We start from the raw sequence: 17,785 nt of genomic DNA, 5'->3' as shown, positions 1-17,785 counted from the left end.
AATCATATGATAGTGTACCAAGTCACTAGACATTCAGTTTAAACTTTAAAATATATTTCTATTTTAATATAGCATAGCTTTAAGCGTATTCATCATTTAGTAAAAGTTCTTTTTCTTTATAATGTGTATGAGGATTCTGCCTGCATATAAGTTGGCATACTGCATGCATACCTGGGGTCCAAAGAGTGACAGATGGTTGTGAGCCTCCATGTGAGTGCTATGAACTGAAGTCAGGTCCATTGCAAGAACGGCAAGTGCTCTTAGTTACTGAGTCATCTCTCCAGACATTGAGTGGATAGAACTGAAAGAAGCAGCCGAAGCCCAAGAGGAAACTCAGTCCTCTTCCTGGGGAAATTGGCACAAAATTGTAAATTCAGTCTTGTGGAACAATGTTCACTAATAAGCTACGAGCTTTGTGGAATTCTCAGGATTATCATGGCAGTGCAGAGGGACATTGTACTGTTCTGTGTTTTCACCAGTCCCAGTTCTGGTTTCCTTAGATCTTCTGTCTCTAAGGGACCATCAGCTCTCCAAATCTGAGGGGCCTCTTGGGAAATGGACTACTATATTACAAAGTAACCGAAGCCTCCCACCTGACTCAAAGTCCACACTGAATGATAAAACAGTTATTTCTTCATATCATCTGCACCATAAACATTAAAGCAGTATTCAAGGTGAAGAATAGCCAAATGGGAAAGGAATAACTGTACACACACAGATGGCAGTACATAGTTTAATAATTTGGGTAGGGAAGAAGAATATACTTAATATCATATTGTTCAAAGAAGGACCATGTTAATTTGTTACAATACTACTTCAGTTAAGTAATTTAGAATAGGAATGATTTGGAAAGAATATATTCCAGGAAGTTGGTTGTAATAAATGGTTGTTGGACAGTAACTGTGAACAAATGGGCCACTTATAGAGAAGAAACATTAGGTACAAGATAAGATATCCATGAATTGTTATTGGACTGTAGAGGGTGCAGAATTTCCCTGAGAATTTATTGACATTGTTGGACTTCTGGAAATCCTTCTGGTGCCCAAGTCTCAGAAATAAGACTGACAACAGACAGAAATCAAAAGGTAAGAACTTTAGCAGAAATAGAGTTAGCAGCTGCCGAGGGAATCCTGCCACCAAGTAAATCCAGAGATAAGAGTCCTTCTGAGTAGATGGTGCTGCCACAGAAGAAAATATGATGGCACAGAGGTGACCCTGTCTGAATTCAGTCAGGGTTATCTTTATGTGTGTTGTGATAATACATTAAGATAAAGCATATATTAGATTGAAAAGGGACACTGTTTTTATATTTATGTATTATATATATTTATAATTTTATATTTATATATTAGAATAGAAATATGTTTTTTCTCTTTTAATCAATGAGAAACAAACAAAATCTGGGCACTGAGAACTTTGATTGAAAGTAGTTCTTTTGTATGTTCTATAAAAGTAGTTTGTATTCCAGTGAAGGAGAGAAAGAAAGAAAGGCTGTGAATTTGGGTAGGAGGGTAAGTGGGAAGGATCTGGGAAGACTTGGGAGAGGAGAAACTCTAATCAGAATATATTGTATGAAAAAAAACTATTTTCAATAAAACGAAGATCATAGAAAAAAGTGAGCTAGTGGGTAATTATGTTAGCAGAAATCTAGAGGTGAAGGAATTCTCTGCAACTCCCTATTGGGTGCTGATATTAAAAATAAATGAAAAAATGTTAATTAAAATAGGTGTTTAAAAATATTCTTATTGACAACAGTCACTGCTAGAGCTGTTTACTGAGTGTTATAAGTGAAGAGGCACTGTGTTTTCACTTTTGAACCTGCCTCTTCTCAAGTCCTTTCAATTCTACTTAAACATTATTGTTTAAGCCAGGCATGCTTGTGCACATACATACTCCAAACATTTGGGAGGCTGAGGCAGAAGACTGATGATCTAGAATCTGAGTCAGTGAGTTTGGTGGCTGCTCAGGCTGTTAGTGAGACCCAGTTTCAAATAAACAATTACTGCTTTAAACAAGTGTGTGTGTGTGTGTATGAGTGGTACAGAGCTGCAGATAACTGATGTGTTATAAAATCACTTTCAGTTATGTGTAAAGTGTGTTTGTGCTACAGAGCTGTAGATAACTGATGTATTATAAAATTACTTTCAGTAATGTGTAAAGGAACAAATTAAGCAAACAGAAGAAGAAAGTCCTTCCCACAGTAAATGACCATTTCCAGATTCCATTCGAAGTAACCCTGGGGGACAGAGATGGCTCTTAGGAGGAGAGGGATGGTATAAGCAGACCACATTTGGGGTGTGTAAAAGAACATATATTTGTAGAATCACTTAAAAAATAGATTGTCCCCATGAAGGTAACATTATTAGAAAGAAAACTTGCTTTATTGTAATGACAGATTTGACAAGAATATGTTTGCTTGTTTATACTTTAGCAAAGTGTACTTGCTTATCATGTTCCGGTAGCTTCCCTTAGCCCCGCACATGTTTGATTCTCCCAGAGATAGGAGAGTTGACCATGGCTAAACAGGTCTCTCAGAGGACTATGTCATATGAGGGTTGACACATAGAAATTGTTTATTAAAACCACAGTAAATCTTATTGTAATATGAGAGCTCAAAATAAGTATCTCGCTTTAATTTCTTATCTTTATATATTGCTCTAAGCTTCATCTTCTGTGTGGTAATTTTCAAAACTAAAAGTTTCCCTATTATGATGAAAAAGTATTTTCTAAATTTTTTGATATGTTTGATAAGTCCCTGACAATTTTTTAATTCCTCACGAAAATACCTCAGAAAGTAATTTACGTTGGTCCTGAGCAGCAAATGATTAAGCACAGAATGCACAGACCATGGTTTTTTTGTTTGTTTCTGCATGAAGTTACTATTAGACCACCAGACATGAAGAATTCCCTTTGGGAATATTTGAAAAGATGTGTCATGAAGAATTTTAATTAATATTCCACTACCATTTGTGTTGATAGGTGGAAACTAGACTCTAAAACGACAGTCAGGTATGTTAGAAACTTCAGAATATAGTCAGAAGAAGGGTCCTAAACAGGTGATCGTGTTGCTAAAAACAGCAGAATGCTGAATCTTTGATTCCCGTGGTTACTAGAAAAGGTGGATGGCACAGCTGGAGGAAGGGCCTGTGACTCAGCAAGGAAACTGTTTATTCTTATTACCAACTAAAGTATTTATAAACAATAATTTGAGACCACCTTACTGCACAATAATAAATGCTTCTTCACTTTATATTGTTATGGTACCTTGCCCATCAGGAGATCTTCATATGGAGTCAATACTGTTATGTAAAAATGTTTGCAGGCACTGTTTGAAATTATGATCTTGTGTCTGAACCCTGACTGAAAATCACCATATGTCGATCATGATAAACTTCCAAGTCACCAAAATGAATGGAAAACTAGGGGTATAACTTCTAGAAATAAGTGCTGGTTAGATGGCTCAGTGGGGAGAGGCACCCAATCCTAACCGGGGTGGCCAGCATTCAATCCCTGGTGGCTACACAGGGAGAAATGCCTGCTAACAGTTGGCTTCTGACATCCACATTTGTGTTGAGGCACATGTGTGTACACTACATAGAATAAAGGAGATGCAGTAAGTGCTTTTGAAAAGAACTAAATAGTTAAATAATGCTCAAAATTCACAAACAAGACCCTTGCAATTGGCATTAGTCATTATAAGAAGGCAGCCTGTGGTGACCTAATGCTAACTAGTATGAAATTTCCTTATCGATTTGTCTTCCTGTCTCTACCTTAATAAGAAAAAACTTTGAAATAACCAATCTAATTTTTCTTCTGTTTCTTACTAAATACCAGCCTCCTCTGCTCAGGAAAGAAGTATAGCCCAGCTCTGACAGTGGAAATTGAAGGAAAAGATATTTAAATCTATATACTGTTCACTTTTGACAACCCGAAATACATATAAATTCACCTTTGATGGATTATGAATCAGTCAATTTCTATGATTGGGTGCACTTTATTCTTATTAGATTTTTGAATTCCAACAATCTAGCTAGGCTGCCTAAGGAAAAACAGTATCCAATGATAAGTGACTTCTTGAAATGTCTGCCGATGGTTGGAGTTTTTGTGTATATTTATGGTTATTCTATTAACAACAACTGAAATATTTGTTGTAGAATTTAATCACATGTTAAGATCAGAAAAAAGCTAAGTAAAAATATTTTCCTCTGAAAATGCAGATCCTATGCCTCCACTAAAGGTTGAGGAAATATTCCCGAGGATTAACAGAGCCTGGGAGATGAGTCAGACCTTCCAGGTAGGTTTTCCAGAGCGATTCTAGATGACAGTAAGACACTTAAAATTCACCTATCCATCCTATTTTCAGTGGATGGGACACTTTTGGTTATTGTATTATTATTTTTCAGCCGAACAAAACCTTGCCCTTTAACTTTCATTTTATTTCATTTTTTTTAAAATGGAAAACTATCTGTTTTTATTTTACATATCAATTCCAGTTCCTACTTTCTACCGTCCTCTCATTCCCTCCCTGACCCCCACCCTCTCCTCAGAGAGGGTAAGGCTCATTGCTTTGGGGAAGGTCCAAGGCCCTCCCTACTATATCTAGCCTGAGCAACATATTTATCCACAGAGAAGGGGTTCTCAGAAAGCCAGTACAAGCAGTAGGGATAAATCCTGGTGCCAGTGCCAGTGGCCCCACAATCTGCCCTAGCCATACAACTGCCATCCACATTCAGAAGGTCCTGTTTGGACCTATGCTTCTTTCTTCCCTGTCTGGCTGGAGCTGGTGAGCTCCCATTTGCTCAGGTAAACTGTTTCAGTGGGTGTCCCCATCATAGTCTTGACCTCTTTGCTCATATTCTCATTCCTCCCACTCTTCTTCTGGACTTTGGAAGCTCATCCCAGTGCTCCACTGTGGGTCTCTGCCTCTGTCTTCATCAGTTGCTGGGTGAAGGTTCTATGGTGATATTTAAGATAGTCATCTGACTACAGGGCAAGGCAAATTTGGATACCTTCTCTATTGCTTAGATTGTTTTTGGTAGGATTGCCGTTTTAACATGTTGATCCTACCTACCCAAGTGCATGGGAGATCTTTTCATTTTCTGGTATCTTCTTCAATTTCTTTCTTCAAAGACTTAAGTTCTTGTTGAACAGGTCCTCACTTACTTGGTTAGTAATACCCCAAGATATTTTATGTTATTTGTGGCTATTGTGAAAGGTGATGTTTCTCTGATTTCCTTATCAGCTTCTTTATCATTTGTGTATAGGAGGGCTACTGATATTTTAAAGTTGATCTTGTATCCTGGTACATTACAGAAGGTAATTATTAGCTGTAGGATTTCCCTGGTAGAGCTTCTGGAGTCATCTATGTATATGATGATAATCTGCAAATAGTGAAAGTTTGACTTCTTCCTTTCTGATTTGCATCCTTGATCCCCTTTTGTTGTTTTATTGCTCTAGCCAGAACTTCAAGAACTATGTTGAATAGATATAGAGAAAGTGAACAGCTCTGTCATGTTCCTGATTTTAGTGTGATTGCTTTGAGTTTCTCTCCATTTAATTTGATGTTGGCTTTCAGCTTGCTGTATATTGCTTTTACTATGTTTAGATATGCTCCTTGTATCTCTGATCTCTGCAAGTCCTTTATCATGAAGGCATGTCTAATAAGATGATTACATATGTTTTTTCTTTCTGTTTATTTATATGTTGGACTACATTGATAGATTTTCATATGTTGAACTATCTGTGCTTCTCTGGGATGAAGCCGTCTTGATCATGGTGGATGTTTTTTTTTTTTTTGATGTGTTCTTGGATTCTGTTTACCAGTATTTTATTGAGTATTTTTGTATCTATGTTCATGAGTGATATTGGTCTGTAATTCTCTTTCTTGGTTGAGTCGTTGTGTGGTTTCAGTATCAGGGTAACTGTAGCCTCAAAAAAAGAGTTTGGCAATGTTCCTTCTGTTTCTATTATATGGAACAATTTGAGGAGTATCAATATTATCTCTTCTGGGCTTTTGTTGTATTGTTCTTGTTGTTGGGAGACTTTTGAAGGTTATAGGCCTTTTAAAATTGTTCACCTGGTCTTGATTTAATTTTTGTATGCGGTACCTATCCAGAAAATTATTTATTTATTTTACATTTTCCAATTTTGTGGAGTATAGTTTTTGTAAGATGACCTAATGATTCACTGGATTTCCTCCATGTCTGTTGTTTCATCCCCCTTTTATTTCTGTTTTCCTTAATTTAAATGTTCTTTTTTTCTGCCTTTTGATTTGTTTGAATAAGTGTTTGTCAGTCTTGTTAATTTTCTCAAAGAACCAGCTCTTTTTTTCATTGATACTTTATTTCTAGTTTATTGATTTCAGCCCTCTGTTTGATAATTTCATGTTCTTTACTCCTCCTGGGTGAGTCTGCTTATTTTTGTTCTAGAACTTTCAGCTGTGCTCGTGTGTGATTTCTCCACTTTCTTTATGTAGGCATTTAGTGCTATGAACTTTTCTCTTAATACTATTTTCACAGTGTCCCACAGGTTTGGGTACTTTGTGCCCTTGTTTTCATGGAATTCTAGGAAGTCTTTAAGTTACTTATTTATTTCTTCCTTGACCCAGGGATGGTTCATCTGAACACTGTTCAATTTCCATGAGCTTTTAGGCTTTCTGCAATTAGGGTTGTTGTTAAATTCTAATTTTAAACCTTGGTGATCCAATAACATACAGTGGGTCATTTCAATTTAATTTTGTATCTGTTGAGATTTGCTTTGTTACTGAGTATGTAGTCAGTTTTAGGGAAGGTTCAATGAGGTGCTGAGAAGAAGGTATATTCTTTTATGTTTGGATGCAGTGTTCTGTAGATGTCTGTTAGGTCACGACATCTGTTAGTTCTCTTATATCTCTGTTAATGTCTGGTTGACCTGTCCATTGTGGAGAGTGGGGTGTTGAAATCTCCTACTATTAGTGTGTGTGGTTTGATATGTGATTTAAACTTTAGTAATGTTTCTTTTACATAATTGGGTGCTCTTGGATTTTGAACATAGATGTTCAGGATTGGGATTTCATCTTCATTGATTGTTCCTCTGATGAGTATCTCTTCTGATTGATTTTAGGTTGAAGTTTATTTTGTTAGATATTAGGATAGCTACACTCACTTGTTTCTTAGGTCCATCTGATTGGAAAAATCTTTTTCCAACCCTTTACTCTGAGGTAATATCTGTCTTTGAGGTTGAGGTATGTTTCTTGTACACAGCAGAAGGATGGATCCTGCTTTTGTATCCATTCTTTTAGCCTGTGTCTTTTTATAGGTGAATTGACTCCATTGATATTGAGATATTAAGATCAATGATTGTTAATTCCTCTTAATTTTTGGTGGTAGCATTTGTGTGTTTTCCTTCTTTGGGGTTTGTTGGTGTGAGGTTATCTGTTGCCTGTATGTCTGTGGGTGCAGTTAGTTTCCTTGTGTTGGAGTTTTCCTTCTAGAATTTTCTGTAGGGCTGAATTTGTGGATAGGTATTGTTTAAATCTGGTTTTGTCATGAAATATCTCTTTTTCTCATCGATGGTGATTGAAAGCTTTGTTGGATATAACAGTCTGGTCTTGCTTGCATCCATGGTCTCTTAGTGTTTGTAGCACATCTGCCCAGGATCTTCTGGCTTTCACGGTTTCCATTGAGAATTCGGGTGTAATTCTGATAGGTCTGCCTTTATATGTTACTTGATCTTTTTGCTTTGCAACTCTTAATAGTCTCTCTTTATACTGTATATTTTTCATTTTAATTATTATATGGTGAGGGTACTTTTTTTTGGTTATAGTCTATTTTGTGTTCTGTATGCTTGTACCTTCATACGAATATCCTTGTTTTGGTTGAGAAAATTTTATTTTATAATTTTGTTGAATTTATTATTTGTGCCATTGAGCTGGAGTTTCTCTCCTTCTATCCCTATTATTCTTAGCTTTGGTCTTTTCATGGTGTCCCAGATTTCCTGGATATTTTGTGTTAAAAATTTGTTAGACTTAAAGTTTTCTTTCATCAATGAATCTGTTTAATCTATAGTATCTTCAACACCTCAGATTCTCTCTTCCATCTCTTTTATTCTGTGGGTTATGCTTGCCTCTGTAGTTCTCATTTATTTACCCAGATTTTCCAATCCAAAATTTCCTCAGTTTGTGTTTTCTTTTGCCTCTATTTCTGTGTTCATGTCTTGAAGTGTTTAAACTGCTTGCTTTACCTGTTTGATCGTTTTTTTTTTTTGTTTTTTGTTTTTTTTTTTTGGTTTTCCTGGGTTTCTTTGAGAGATTTATTGTTTTCTTCCAATTTTTTGTTTGTCTTTTCCTCCATTTCTAATAAGGTTAATTTTTATTTCCTTTTAAAGGGTCTCCATCATCTTCGTAAAGTAACATTTAAAATTGTTTTCTTCAGCTTCTTCTGGGTTAGGATGATCAAGTATTCTTGTTGTATGACCACTGGTTTCTAGTGTAACCATCTTGTTGTTTATGTAGAATGAATTCTTGCTTTGGCGCCTACCCATCTCTTCCTCCAATTAGTGCCGGTAGTGTTTTTGCCTCTTGGCCCAATCCTTGCAGTGGCTGTCTGTGTCTTTGGGAACTATTCTTTGTCTGCTCTGTACTTTCTCTGCCTATGTCTTGGAGCCACTAAAGTCTCTCTTGGCCTGCTTTCTTGGTTCATTTTCTTGGTCCTCTCTGTGTAGTTGCAGCCTGTGCTTCTGAGTTCCTCTGAGGTGTTGGGGGATATAAGAATTTGGAGGAAGTGTGGGATTTGTAGTTTATAGGATCTGATCCATGGGGTGGGTGTGTTAGAGCAGCCTACCTCTTTTACCCCTCTGTATTGTTGCAGCCTGTGTTTCAGAGTTACTTTGAGGTCTTGGGGAGGTGTGGAGAGAAGGGGTTTGGGGATGGAGTGGTACATATAGCTTATAGGGTCCAATCAATGTGGTGGGGTTTTTGGAGCAGCCTACATGCAGGAAGCTTGCCTACTGACTGCCTAGCGAATTGTGGCAGGAGGGGAAGGGTCCCGGGGTTTTGCCCCAATATGGATGACCTAGAGAGTGGGGTGGTCCCCTGGGTGGGTGGTCACCTCTTGGTCCTCTCTGTGTATTTCAGCCTGTGTTTCAGAGTTTCTCTGAGGTCGCAGAGGATAAAAGGGTTTGGGGGTGGAGTGAGGTTTGTAGTTTACAGGGTGCCATCGATGGAATGGGGATGTTAGATCAGCCTACCTACAGAAAGTTTGCCTGCTGACTGGTTACAGTATTATTAACATGCAGCATCCCTAGGTTTAACATGGACGGCAATGCTACACATCACATTGCATCTTTCTTCCTGGTTGGTATTCCTGGGTTGGAAAGCTTTCACTGTTGGATCGGCATCCCTATCTGTCTCCTGTTTGTCCTGACCTTGTTGGGGAACAGCATAATCATCACCACTGTCAAGTTAGAGCCAAGTCTCCACCAGCCTATGTATTTCTTCCTTTGTATGCTGGCAATGAACGACATGTGTCTTACCTGCTCTGCAGCTTTGCAGATGCTTGCCATCTTCTGGTTTGGTGCACACTGGATCAACTTTGATGCCTGTCTAACACAAATGTTTTTCATTCACACACTTTGCATCATGGAGTCTGCTATCCTAGTGGCCATGGCTTTTGATCGCTTTGTGGCAATTTGCCTCCCACTGTCTTATGCATCAACCCTGACAACACCCATGGTGATTAAAATAGGCCTAGTTGGCCTCAGCCGAGCTACACTTATGATTATGCCATGTCCCCTTTTCATTAAAAGGCTGCTGTACTATACCAAATATGTCATCCACCATGCCTATTGTGAGCACATGGCTGTGGTGAAGGTGGCCAGTGCTAACACCTATGTAAACAGAATATATGGAATTCTAGTGGCCCTTTCAGTGGCAGTATTTGACCTCGGGCTCATAGGCACATCCTATATAAAAATTCTCCAGGCAGTGTTCCGACTCTCTTCCCAGAGAGCTCGCTCGAAAGCCTTGGGCACCTGTGCGGCCCATGTTTGCACTATTCTTGCTTTCTACACACCTGCGTTGTTCAGCTTTCTGACTCATCGTTTTGGCAAGAATGTGCCTGCAAGTGTCCATATAATTTTTGCAATCCTGTACTTACTAGTGCCCCCCACAGTCAATCCCTTGGTGTATGGTGTTAAGACTAAAGAGATTCGTGACCGAGTAGTGGGTCTTCTCCTTCTAAAAAAGAAAATTTCTGAATACTAAAACATTGATACAACTTCTGTTGAAATGTGTTCTTCACAGCAATAGTGTATTAACCTTTGTTGTCACTCTGTTCTTAAATTTTTATTTAATAGAAGATATATTATATATAATGTTGTATTTCTATATTTATCTTAAATATTGAATTTTATAAAAACACTGATGAAATTATTATCATTTCATTGAGAATCTTCAGATTTCTCAGTTATGGTTTTTACTTGCCTTTTTCTTTTTTGAGACAGAAGCTTGCTATGTAGACTGAACTGGCCTTCAACTTGCAGAGATCCATTTGCCTCTGCTTCTCAAGTGCTGGGATTCAAGGTATGTGGTACAAAGCCCAGCTATAGTTCTGATTTAATATAAACACACATTTATCCATTGCCATCTATCTTCTTGTCTTTATCTACAAATATAAATGAATTTATATATATTTAGTGTAGTATTTCAAAGTAAAATATATGTAATAATGGTAGTTTTGATTCTAGTATATTAAAATTTGTAAAATATCTCTAATAACCTTTCTTCAGCCATCAGAGAAATAAGGTTACACGGCAAATTGCCACTTTAAAATGTGGGAGGAGACAACAGAGAATCACAGTCATGCTTTCCCTATAAGAACAGTCAGTGTAATTTTTCTGAGACATGGAAATTTATATAGCTCAAAGATTCAAATCTATGTGAAGAGCCTTTCAGAAAAGAATACAGATGAAATATTGATTTAATTTTTTATTATTTAATATATTGCTCTGTTTAAAAAACTAGTAATATTGAGGCAATATGGGAGATATAATATTTTGAGATAGCAAAGGAAAGTACTACTATGGTCTTAGATTGACAGAACTGATATGCAAATTAAATACGATAGTAAAGACATTTTAGAGATTCTTACAAGAAATAAAAATTGACAATATGGCCTATTAATATGACAAATAGGAAACAATGCCACTAAAGTGTATAAGCAGGGATACGTTACTGATTTATTTTAGAAAGGAGCACAGTGTAAACATTTAAAAAAAGGAACCAACATGAAAAAAATGCTTTACTTTAGTTCAGATTATTTTTGCTTGTTTGTTTTTCAAGGCAGGGTTTCTCTGCACAGCTCTTACTGTCCTAGAACTTGCTTTGTAGACTAGGTTGGCCTGGAAGTCACAGAGATCTGCCTTCCTCTGCCTCCAGAGTGTTGGGATTGAACCACTGCCTTTTTAGTCACAGATTCTTAAATTGAATGTCATGGTATCATCTAGGGTAGTATATCTGCATGGGGATTGCAAATATTTGACAACAGTTTCTGAATCTGCAATAATCAAATAAGAAATCCAAATTAAATGAGCAATGAGCCCATTGAGTTTCTGGGAGTGTCTGCCTCTGTTGCACTGAGTGATCACTGAGCACCAGGCATGGGCGATTTGTACTGTGCATGTGGTCATATCATGAAAGGCCAGTAAAGGCTGCCTGAAACACCTCGGTCAAGAATTGAGATCTTCATATGTAATGGATTATATGAAAACTTTCCTCCTTTTATATAAATATCATGATTTAATTATAGAAAATAGGGACTTTAATAGTTTTCTACTACTGTTCTTCAGAATGTAACTAATGTGTTTGAATGTTTTGTGGTAATTTTTAAAAATAGCTTCTAAAAAAGGTTTGTTTTTATTTTCATTTGTGTGTGTGTGTGTGTGTGTGTGTGTGTATGTGTGTCTGCACATGTGTGGGGGCCTGTGGAGCCTATAGGATGGCATCATATCCCTTGAAGCTTGGGCTGTGAGCTGCTTGATGGTTGTTGAGCCATCTTTCCAGACCTAAACATTTTGATGTTAATAATAGTGTTGGAATAACTGACACTGGTTTCATAAGAAACTGCTCAATAATTTGGCATTGGAATTAGAACCCAAGCTTTAACAATTTATGGAATAATTCTAAGCACACTTCTGCCATTTTGTACTACATGTGAAGCAGCACTTTCCACTTTGATGACCATAAAATCAAAATATACATCAGTTCTGAAAAGCACTGGTGATACTTTACATCTTGCATCAGATGTTCAGCCAAGTTTTAATATTTTATAAAATCTAAACAAGGGCATCCTTCTCAGTAGTATGTAATTGTGCCTTAGTCTTTAATAACTAAGAAACTTATATGAATTCAGAAAGTTGTGTTAAAATAAATTCTTTGTGATTAATGCATTAATGTTTCATTAGTAAACTTCCTATATGTACCTAGCTGAAGGTTGATGAGAATACACTTGAGGAAAAAGGTTAGCAAGTAGAAAAAGCACTTAAGAAGCGCTGCTCTAGTAGGTAAATATAGCCATTATACAGTCATTGGGGATGCACTCAGAACTCAGGAAAAGGACTTGGTGCAGTTTTTAATGGTAGGATAAGAGTCCTTCACACAGACCTGCAGCACAGCTTGAATATCTGCATGAGCTTGAGGCAGTAGCATTGTTGCAAACCTTGTGCTGTAATGTTGACAGTGTAAGCCATTAAGGAATCACCGATGGACAGCGAGGACTGCACAAGACTTTCATGGCTATTTGCATAGCACTAGAATTGCACACCTTAAACAGATCCTATCCCAGTCTAAAGACAGTTCTTAAGTAATTAGAAAAGAATAATATAGATATTAAAGTGCACATAATATGGAGGTCTAAAATTAAAAGTAGCCTGTACAGTAAATTCAAGGTCACTGAAGTGGACTGTGCCAAAGGATTCAGAGTTTAGGTTTCTTCCTCACAATGATGTTGATTGCATGGCAGAGAAGGATGAGCCATGTTATTTGTGAAGCTTGGAAAGGATCCCTGCTCAAAAGCGACAGGAAGCTTGGGCGTCTACAATTCCACAGTCACTCACACACACAGAAGTGCTCACCATACATTTGCCTTCCTAGGTTTACATTCTTAGAGGTTAAAACACTCTCAAAACTTTGAGGATTCACTGATTGATATCTTAGATGCAAATCCTCAGCTTCAGGGCTTGTTCTATTGGAGGTTTGTGACTTCTATTCTAAGGAGAAGTTTATTTAGGCTTTCCAAACATGTGTGTACTTTCATCATTTCTGATATTCATTATAAATCATACAAAGTTAGAATAAAATTCATTAAATATTAATGAAATTTTGTTTCTTTATTAAAATATACTTTATATACAAGAGATGAATGAAAATGAGGACATGCTTACTCCCAGGTATGGTTGAAGAGAAGGTTTTTATTGTATATATGAGGGAGAGGACCAGACTGAACATGGCCAGCAGAATAGAGCAGAGCATCAAGAGGGAAGGGAGAGAGTGAGAGAGGAAGAGAAAGAGAGGGAGACAAGGAGGGTGAAGAGAACCAAGAGCAGAGTGAAAATGGCAGGATTATATAGAAAAGAGAAGCTGGGGGAAGGGAATTAAAATCAGGGGCTGGAGAAGATTAGGGAAGGGACTGGGAGAAGTGCTGGGAAGAGCCCATTATAATGGTAACTGCAATGCTGGGAGATGCTGGAAGAACCAGGCAGCCAGTGTCCACTTTGATATGATAATAGGCTCCTCTGTTAGCCACTTTTCCTAGATTTCTTCAGGACCTAACATCATGAGATACAGCTATGAATTGCTGCCTAATTTTCTATACTCAGTTTATAACTGTCAAGTTGTTATGAAAAGAATTTAATTTCCTTAAATATTCATTTTCCCAGCAACACAGGCGTATTTCTTTTATTTATGGACTTCCATCCTTTAAATTTCTGATTTCAGTGATACCAAGTACAAACACTGAAACACATATGAGAGAGTTAATATAGGCATTGCTTATCAAGTACCACTTATATGATAAAAAGTGTGTTACAGTAAGATACAATATTTTATTCATTTGGATATTTTTTTCACAAAAGTGCACACACATCTTGATATAACATATGTTATAATATATAACACTATGGAAGACAATGAATCTTGAAAAACAAAGCAAAGTGAAACATCCTGGGAGAAATGACTGGAAAAATAAAAATATAGGTGGCTGGAGAAAAGGTCTAGATATGAAGAGCACTGGCTGCTCTTGCAGAAGACTTGTGTTCAAGTCCCAACTCACCTATAGTGGCTATCAATTGCATGTAATTCTGGTTCCAGGGACTCTGACTCCTGCTCTTGGCCCCTGTGGGCACCAAGCATGAATGCAGTACACAGACATGCATGTAAGCAAAACACACTACACATAAAATAAAAATGACTTAAAGAAACTAAATATATAGTCTTAGAGCATGAGATCATTTCACTAATAACCTGTCAGGGCAAGGAATCCGTGTGGCAGAGAACACAGCACGTGAGAGTGAGTGGGATGTCAGTATCTGAAGACATTTCCTTAAAAGAACAAAGCCTTCAATTGAACAATAGATGCCCAAGTAGGAAAACATATTTTGACATTATTAAAGCCACTGGATTTTATTGGACTTAAAGACAGTTTAGTGGTAATTCTGAAATGAAAAATAAATCTAAATGAAACAATAAATAAATAAATAAATAAATAAATAAATAAATAAATAACAGATGGTATGACTGAACATAAGAACAGTCCTCAGGGCTGAAGAGATGGGTCAGTGGTTAAGAGTATTTTCTGCTCTTCTAGAGGACCTGGTTTCAAATCCCAACTCCCACATGGTGGTTCAGAACTGCCTGTAATCCCAGTTCTAGAGGATCTGATACATTTTCATTTTCATGGGGTACCAGTTACTAACATGGTACACAAACATACCTACAGGCAAAACACTCGCATACATAAAATAAAATAAAATGAATAAATCTTTAAAAAATAAAATGAAAAAGTAAGTCAAAAGACAGTCCATGTTCATTGTTTCCTGTATAGAGAAAACCATATGTTTTGTAGGGAGGAGTCTGAAATGACATAATTTTTATCAATCGTTTGAATGTAAGCATGGCTAGACAATATCAAAAGCACAGTGTAACATATCACAAGAAAGCATAATCCAGAATGAGAGAGCCTCTAGTCTACATATTAAATACTCCATTTGCTATTAGTTGGTTGTATTCTTAGATCATTCTTGATGTCTCTCCTCTTGTTTATAATATTTAAACCAGGTATTTAGAATATTTCCAAAACCCATTATTCTATCATGTGCAAAAATATTTACAGCAGCCCATTTTAAGAAAAAATAACCTGAAACACTTAAACATACCTTGTTCTCATTCATGCAAATGAAATAATTACTCCAGATATGTAAAACACTGAAGATGTCATAAATACAAACAGAAATATCTGAATTTGAGGACCTCATATTTTATCTGTGGACTATTAATGTAACATTTCCTATCATTTTTTCCTCTATAGATTTTTTTATTCTTTCTTTTAAAAAAGAAAACAAATTACCTTTTTTCATTTTACATGCCAATTCCAATTCCAGTTCCTTCTCACTCCCCTCCTCCCATTCCCTCTACCTTTCTTCCCTACTCCCATCCACTTCTCAGAGAGGGTAAGGCTCATTGCTTTGGGGAAAGTCCAAGGCTTTTCCTACTATATCTAGCCTGAGCAACATATTTATCCAAAGAGAATGAGTTCCAAGAAAGCCAGGACAAGCAGTAGGGATAAATCCTGGTGCCACTGGTAGTGGCCTTGCAGTTTGCCAAAGCCATTCAACTGTTGCCCACATTCAGAGGGACTAGTTTGGACCTAGGCTGATTCCTTCCTTGTGTAGCTGGAATCGATGGCTTCCATTAGCTCAGGAACCCTAAGCAAAACATACATAGATCCACCTGGAAAGGCAAAATAGACAAAACCACCTGACAAAATTGGGAGCATGGGAGTGAGAGGAGAAGGGAGGGTGGATGGGGAAGAGGAGGGAAGAAGGGGATGAGAACTTGAGGGAATAGGATAGTCAAGATGGAGGAAGGGCAGATATGAGAGCAAAGAAAGAAATATTTTGATTGAGGGAGCCATTATGGGGCAAGCAAGTAACCAGGCACTGGAGAAATTCCCAAGAATCTATAAGGTTGACCCCAGCTAATGCCCTAAGCAATAGTGGAGCAGGTGTCCAACCTGGCCTTGCCCTGTAGTCAGATGGATGAATATCTTAAATGTCACCATAGAATTTTCATCCAACAACTGATGGAAACAGAGGCAGAGACCCACAGTGGAGCACTGGGTTGAGCTTGAAAGTCGAGCTGAAGAGTCAGATGAGTGAGAATATGAACAAAGATGCCAAGACCATGATGGGTACACTCACTGCAACAGCCACCTTATACTTTTAAGTAGAATTTAAAATGTTACCAGGCCTTTGGGGAGAGCTTGGGGGAATGGGAGGGACAGTTGGGATGGAGGAGGAGTGGATATGGGGGCAGGGAAGTATATATCTTAATAAAGGGAGCCATTTGAGGGTTGGCAAGAGACTGGACTCTAGAGGGGTTCCCAGGTGTTCAAGAAGATGTCCCCAGTTTGTTCCTTGAGCAGCTGAGGTGAGGGCACCTGAACTGGCCCTATACTATAGCTACTCTGATGAATATCTTGCATATCACCATAGAAACTTCATCTGGCGATGGATGGAGATAGAGACAGAAACCCACACTGGAGCACTGGACTGAGCTCCCAAGGTCCAAATCAAGAGTAGAAGGAGGGAGAAAAGGAGCAAGAAAGTCAGGGCCGCCAGGGGTGCTCCCATCCATTGTGACGGTGGGGTCGATCTAATGGGAACTCACCAAGGCCAGTTTGACTGGGACTGATGGAGCATCTGATCAAACCGGACTCTCTGAACGTGGCTGACATGGAGGGCTGACTGAGAAGCCAAGGACAATGGCACTGGGTTTTGATCCTACTCCATGTACTGGCTTTATGGGAATCTGTTGGGATTCTCACCTTCCTAGACCTGGATGGAGGGGGGAGGACATTGGATTTCCCACAGGGCAGGGAACCCTGACTGCTCTTTGGACTGAAGAGGAAGAGGAAGGGGCAATAGGGGAGGGAGAGGGAAATGGGAGAAGGGGAGGAGGTGAAAATTTGTAATAATAATAAATTAAAAAAAAATAAAATGTTACCAGGTAGAGTTACTTTTTGAAAAGCGTTCACTATAAAGAGTTTATTCATAAATATCTTTTGCAATAAATTAACACTAAATGTGTTTAACATCATGTTTCAATTGTAATCATAACAGAAAGAGATATAATTAATTAAGAAGCATTCAGGTTCTTTATTTTTAAGTTGTGAAAGAAACCTTAACCTAAAGCTTAGTACCTGTTCACAGGGAACTCTCGGAAACAAAGGTTTGCAGTTGTCAAGGTAGTTCAGCTGGTTAAGTACTTGCTGCTCAAACATAAATCTAACCCCCAGACTCTATATACAAAGCTGGCTGTGATGGCATGTGCTTTAGTTCAAGGGCTGAAATAATGGATGAAGACTACTGGAATCCTTGGGTTCTCTTCCCTTCCAGAGCAGTCTAATTGTGAACTCCAGAGCATCAGAAGCCACTCTCAAACAATACAATGCAACAACAACAAAAAGCCAAGGAAACAAGGTGGACTGTATCTTGACCTCTGCCTTTCACATGCACGTGTACACACACACACACA

At 37.8% G+C, this 17,785-nt stretch overlaps 1 protein-coding gene across 1 annotated transcript; it reads left to right on the top strand.

Annotated features, from left to right (window-relative positions):
- Window positions 1–9,289: 9,289 nt before the first annotated feature.
- On the top strand, window positions 9,290–10,240 carry LOC101991248 (putative olfactory receptor 52P1). Its single transcript, XM_005370146.2, has one exon. It carries the CDS (start codon window positions 9,290–9,292, stop codon window positions 10,238–10,240), a length of 951 nt encoding a protein of 316 aa, XP_005370203.1.
- Window positions 10,241–17,785: the final 7,545 nt, after the last annotated feature.

The sequence above is a fragment of the Microtus ochrogaster genome, unplaced genomic scaffold (genome assembly GCF_000317375.1).
Source record: "Microtus ochrogaster isolate Prairie Vole_2 unplaced genomic scaffold, MicOch1.0 UNK73, whole genome shotgun sequence".
Classification (NCBI taxonomy): Eukaryota; Metazoa; Chordata; class Mammalia; order Rodentia; family Cricetidae; genus Microtus; species Microtus ochrogaster.
The sequence above is the reverse complement of the archived record's forward strand: the minus strand, read 5'-3'. Positions and strand labels throughout refer to the sequence as shown.

What these genes read in the sequence shown, in the direction of transcription:
- LOC101991248 (XM_005370146.2), top strand. Translation starts at nt 9,290, where the DNA reads ATGGACGGCAATGCTACACATCACATTGCATCTTTCTTCCTGGTTGGT.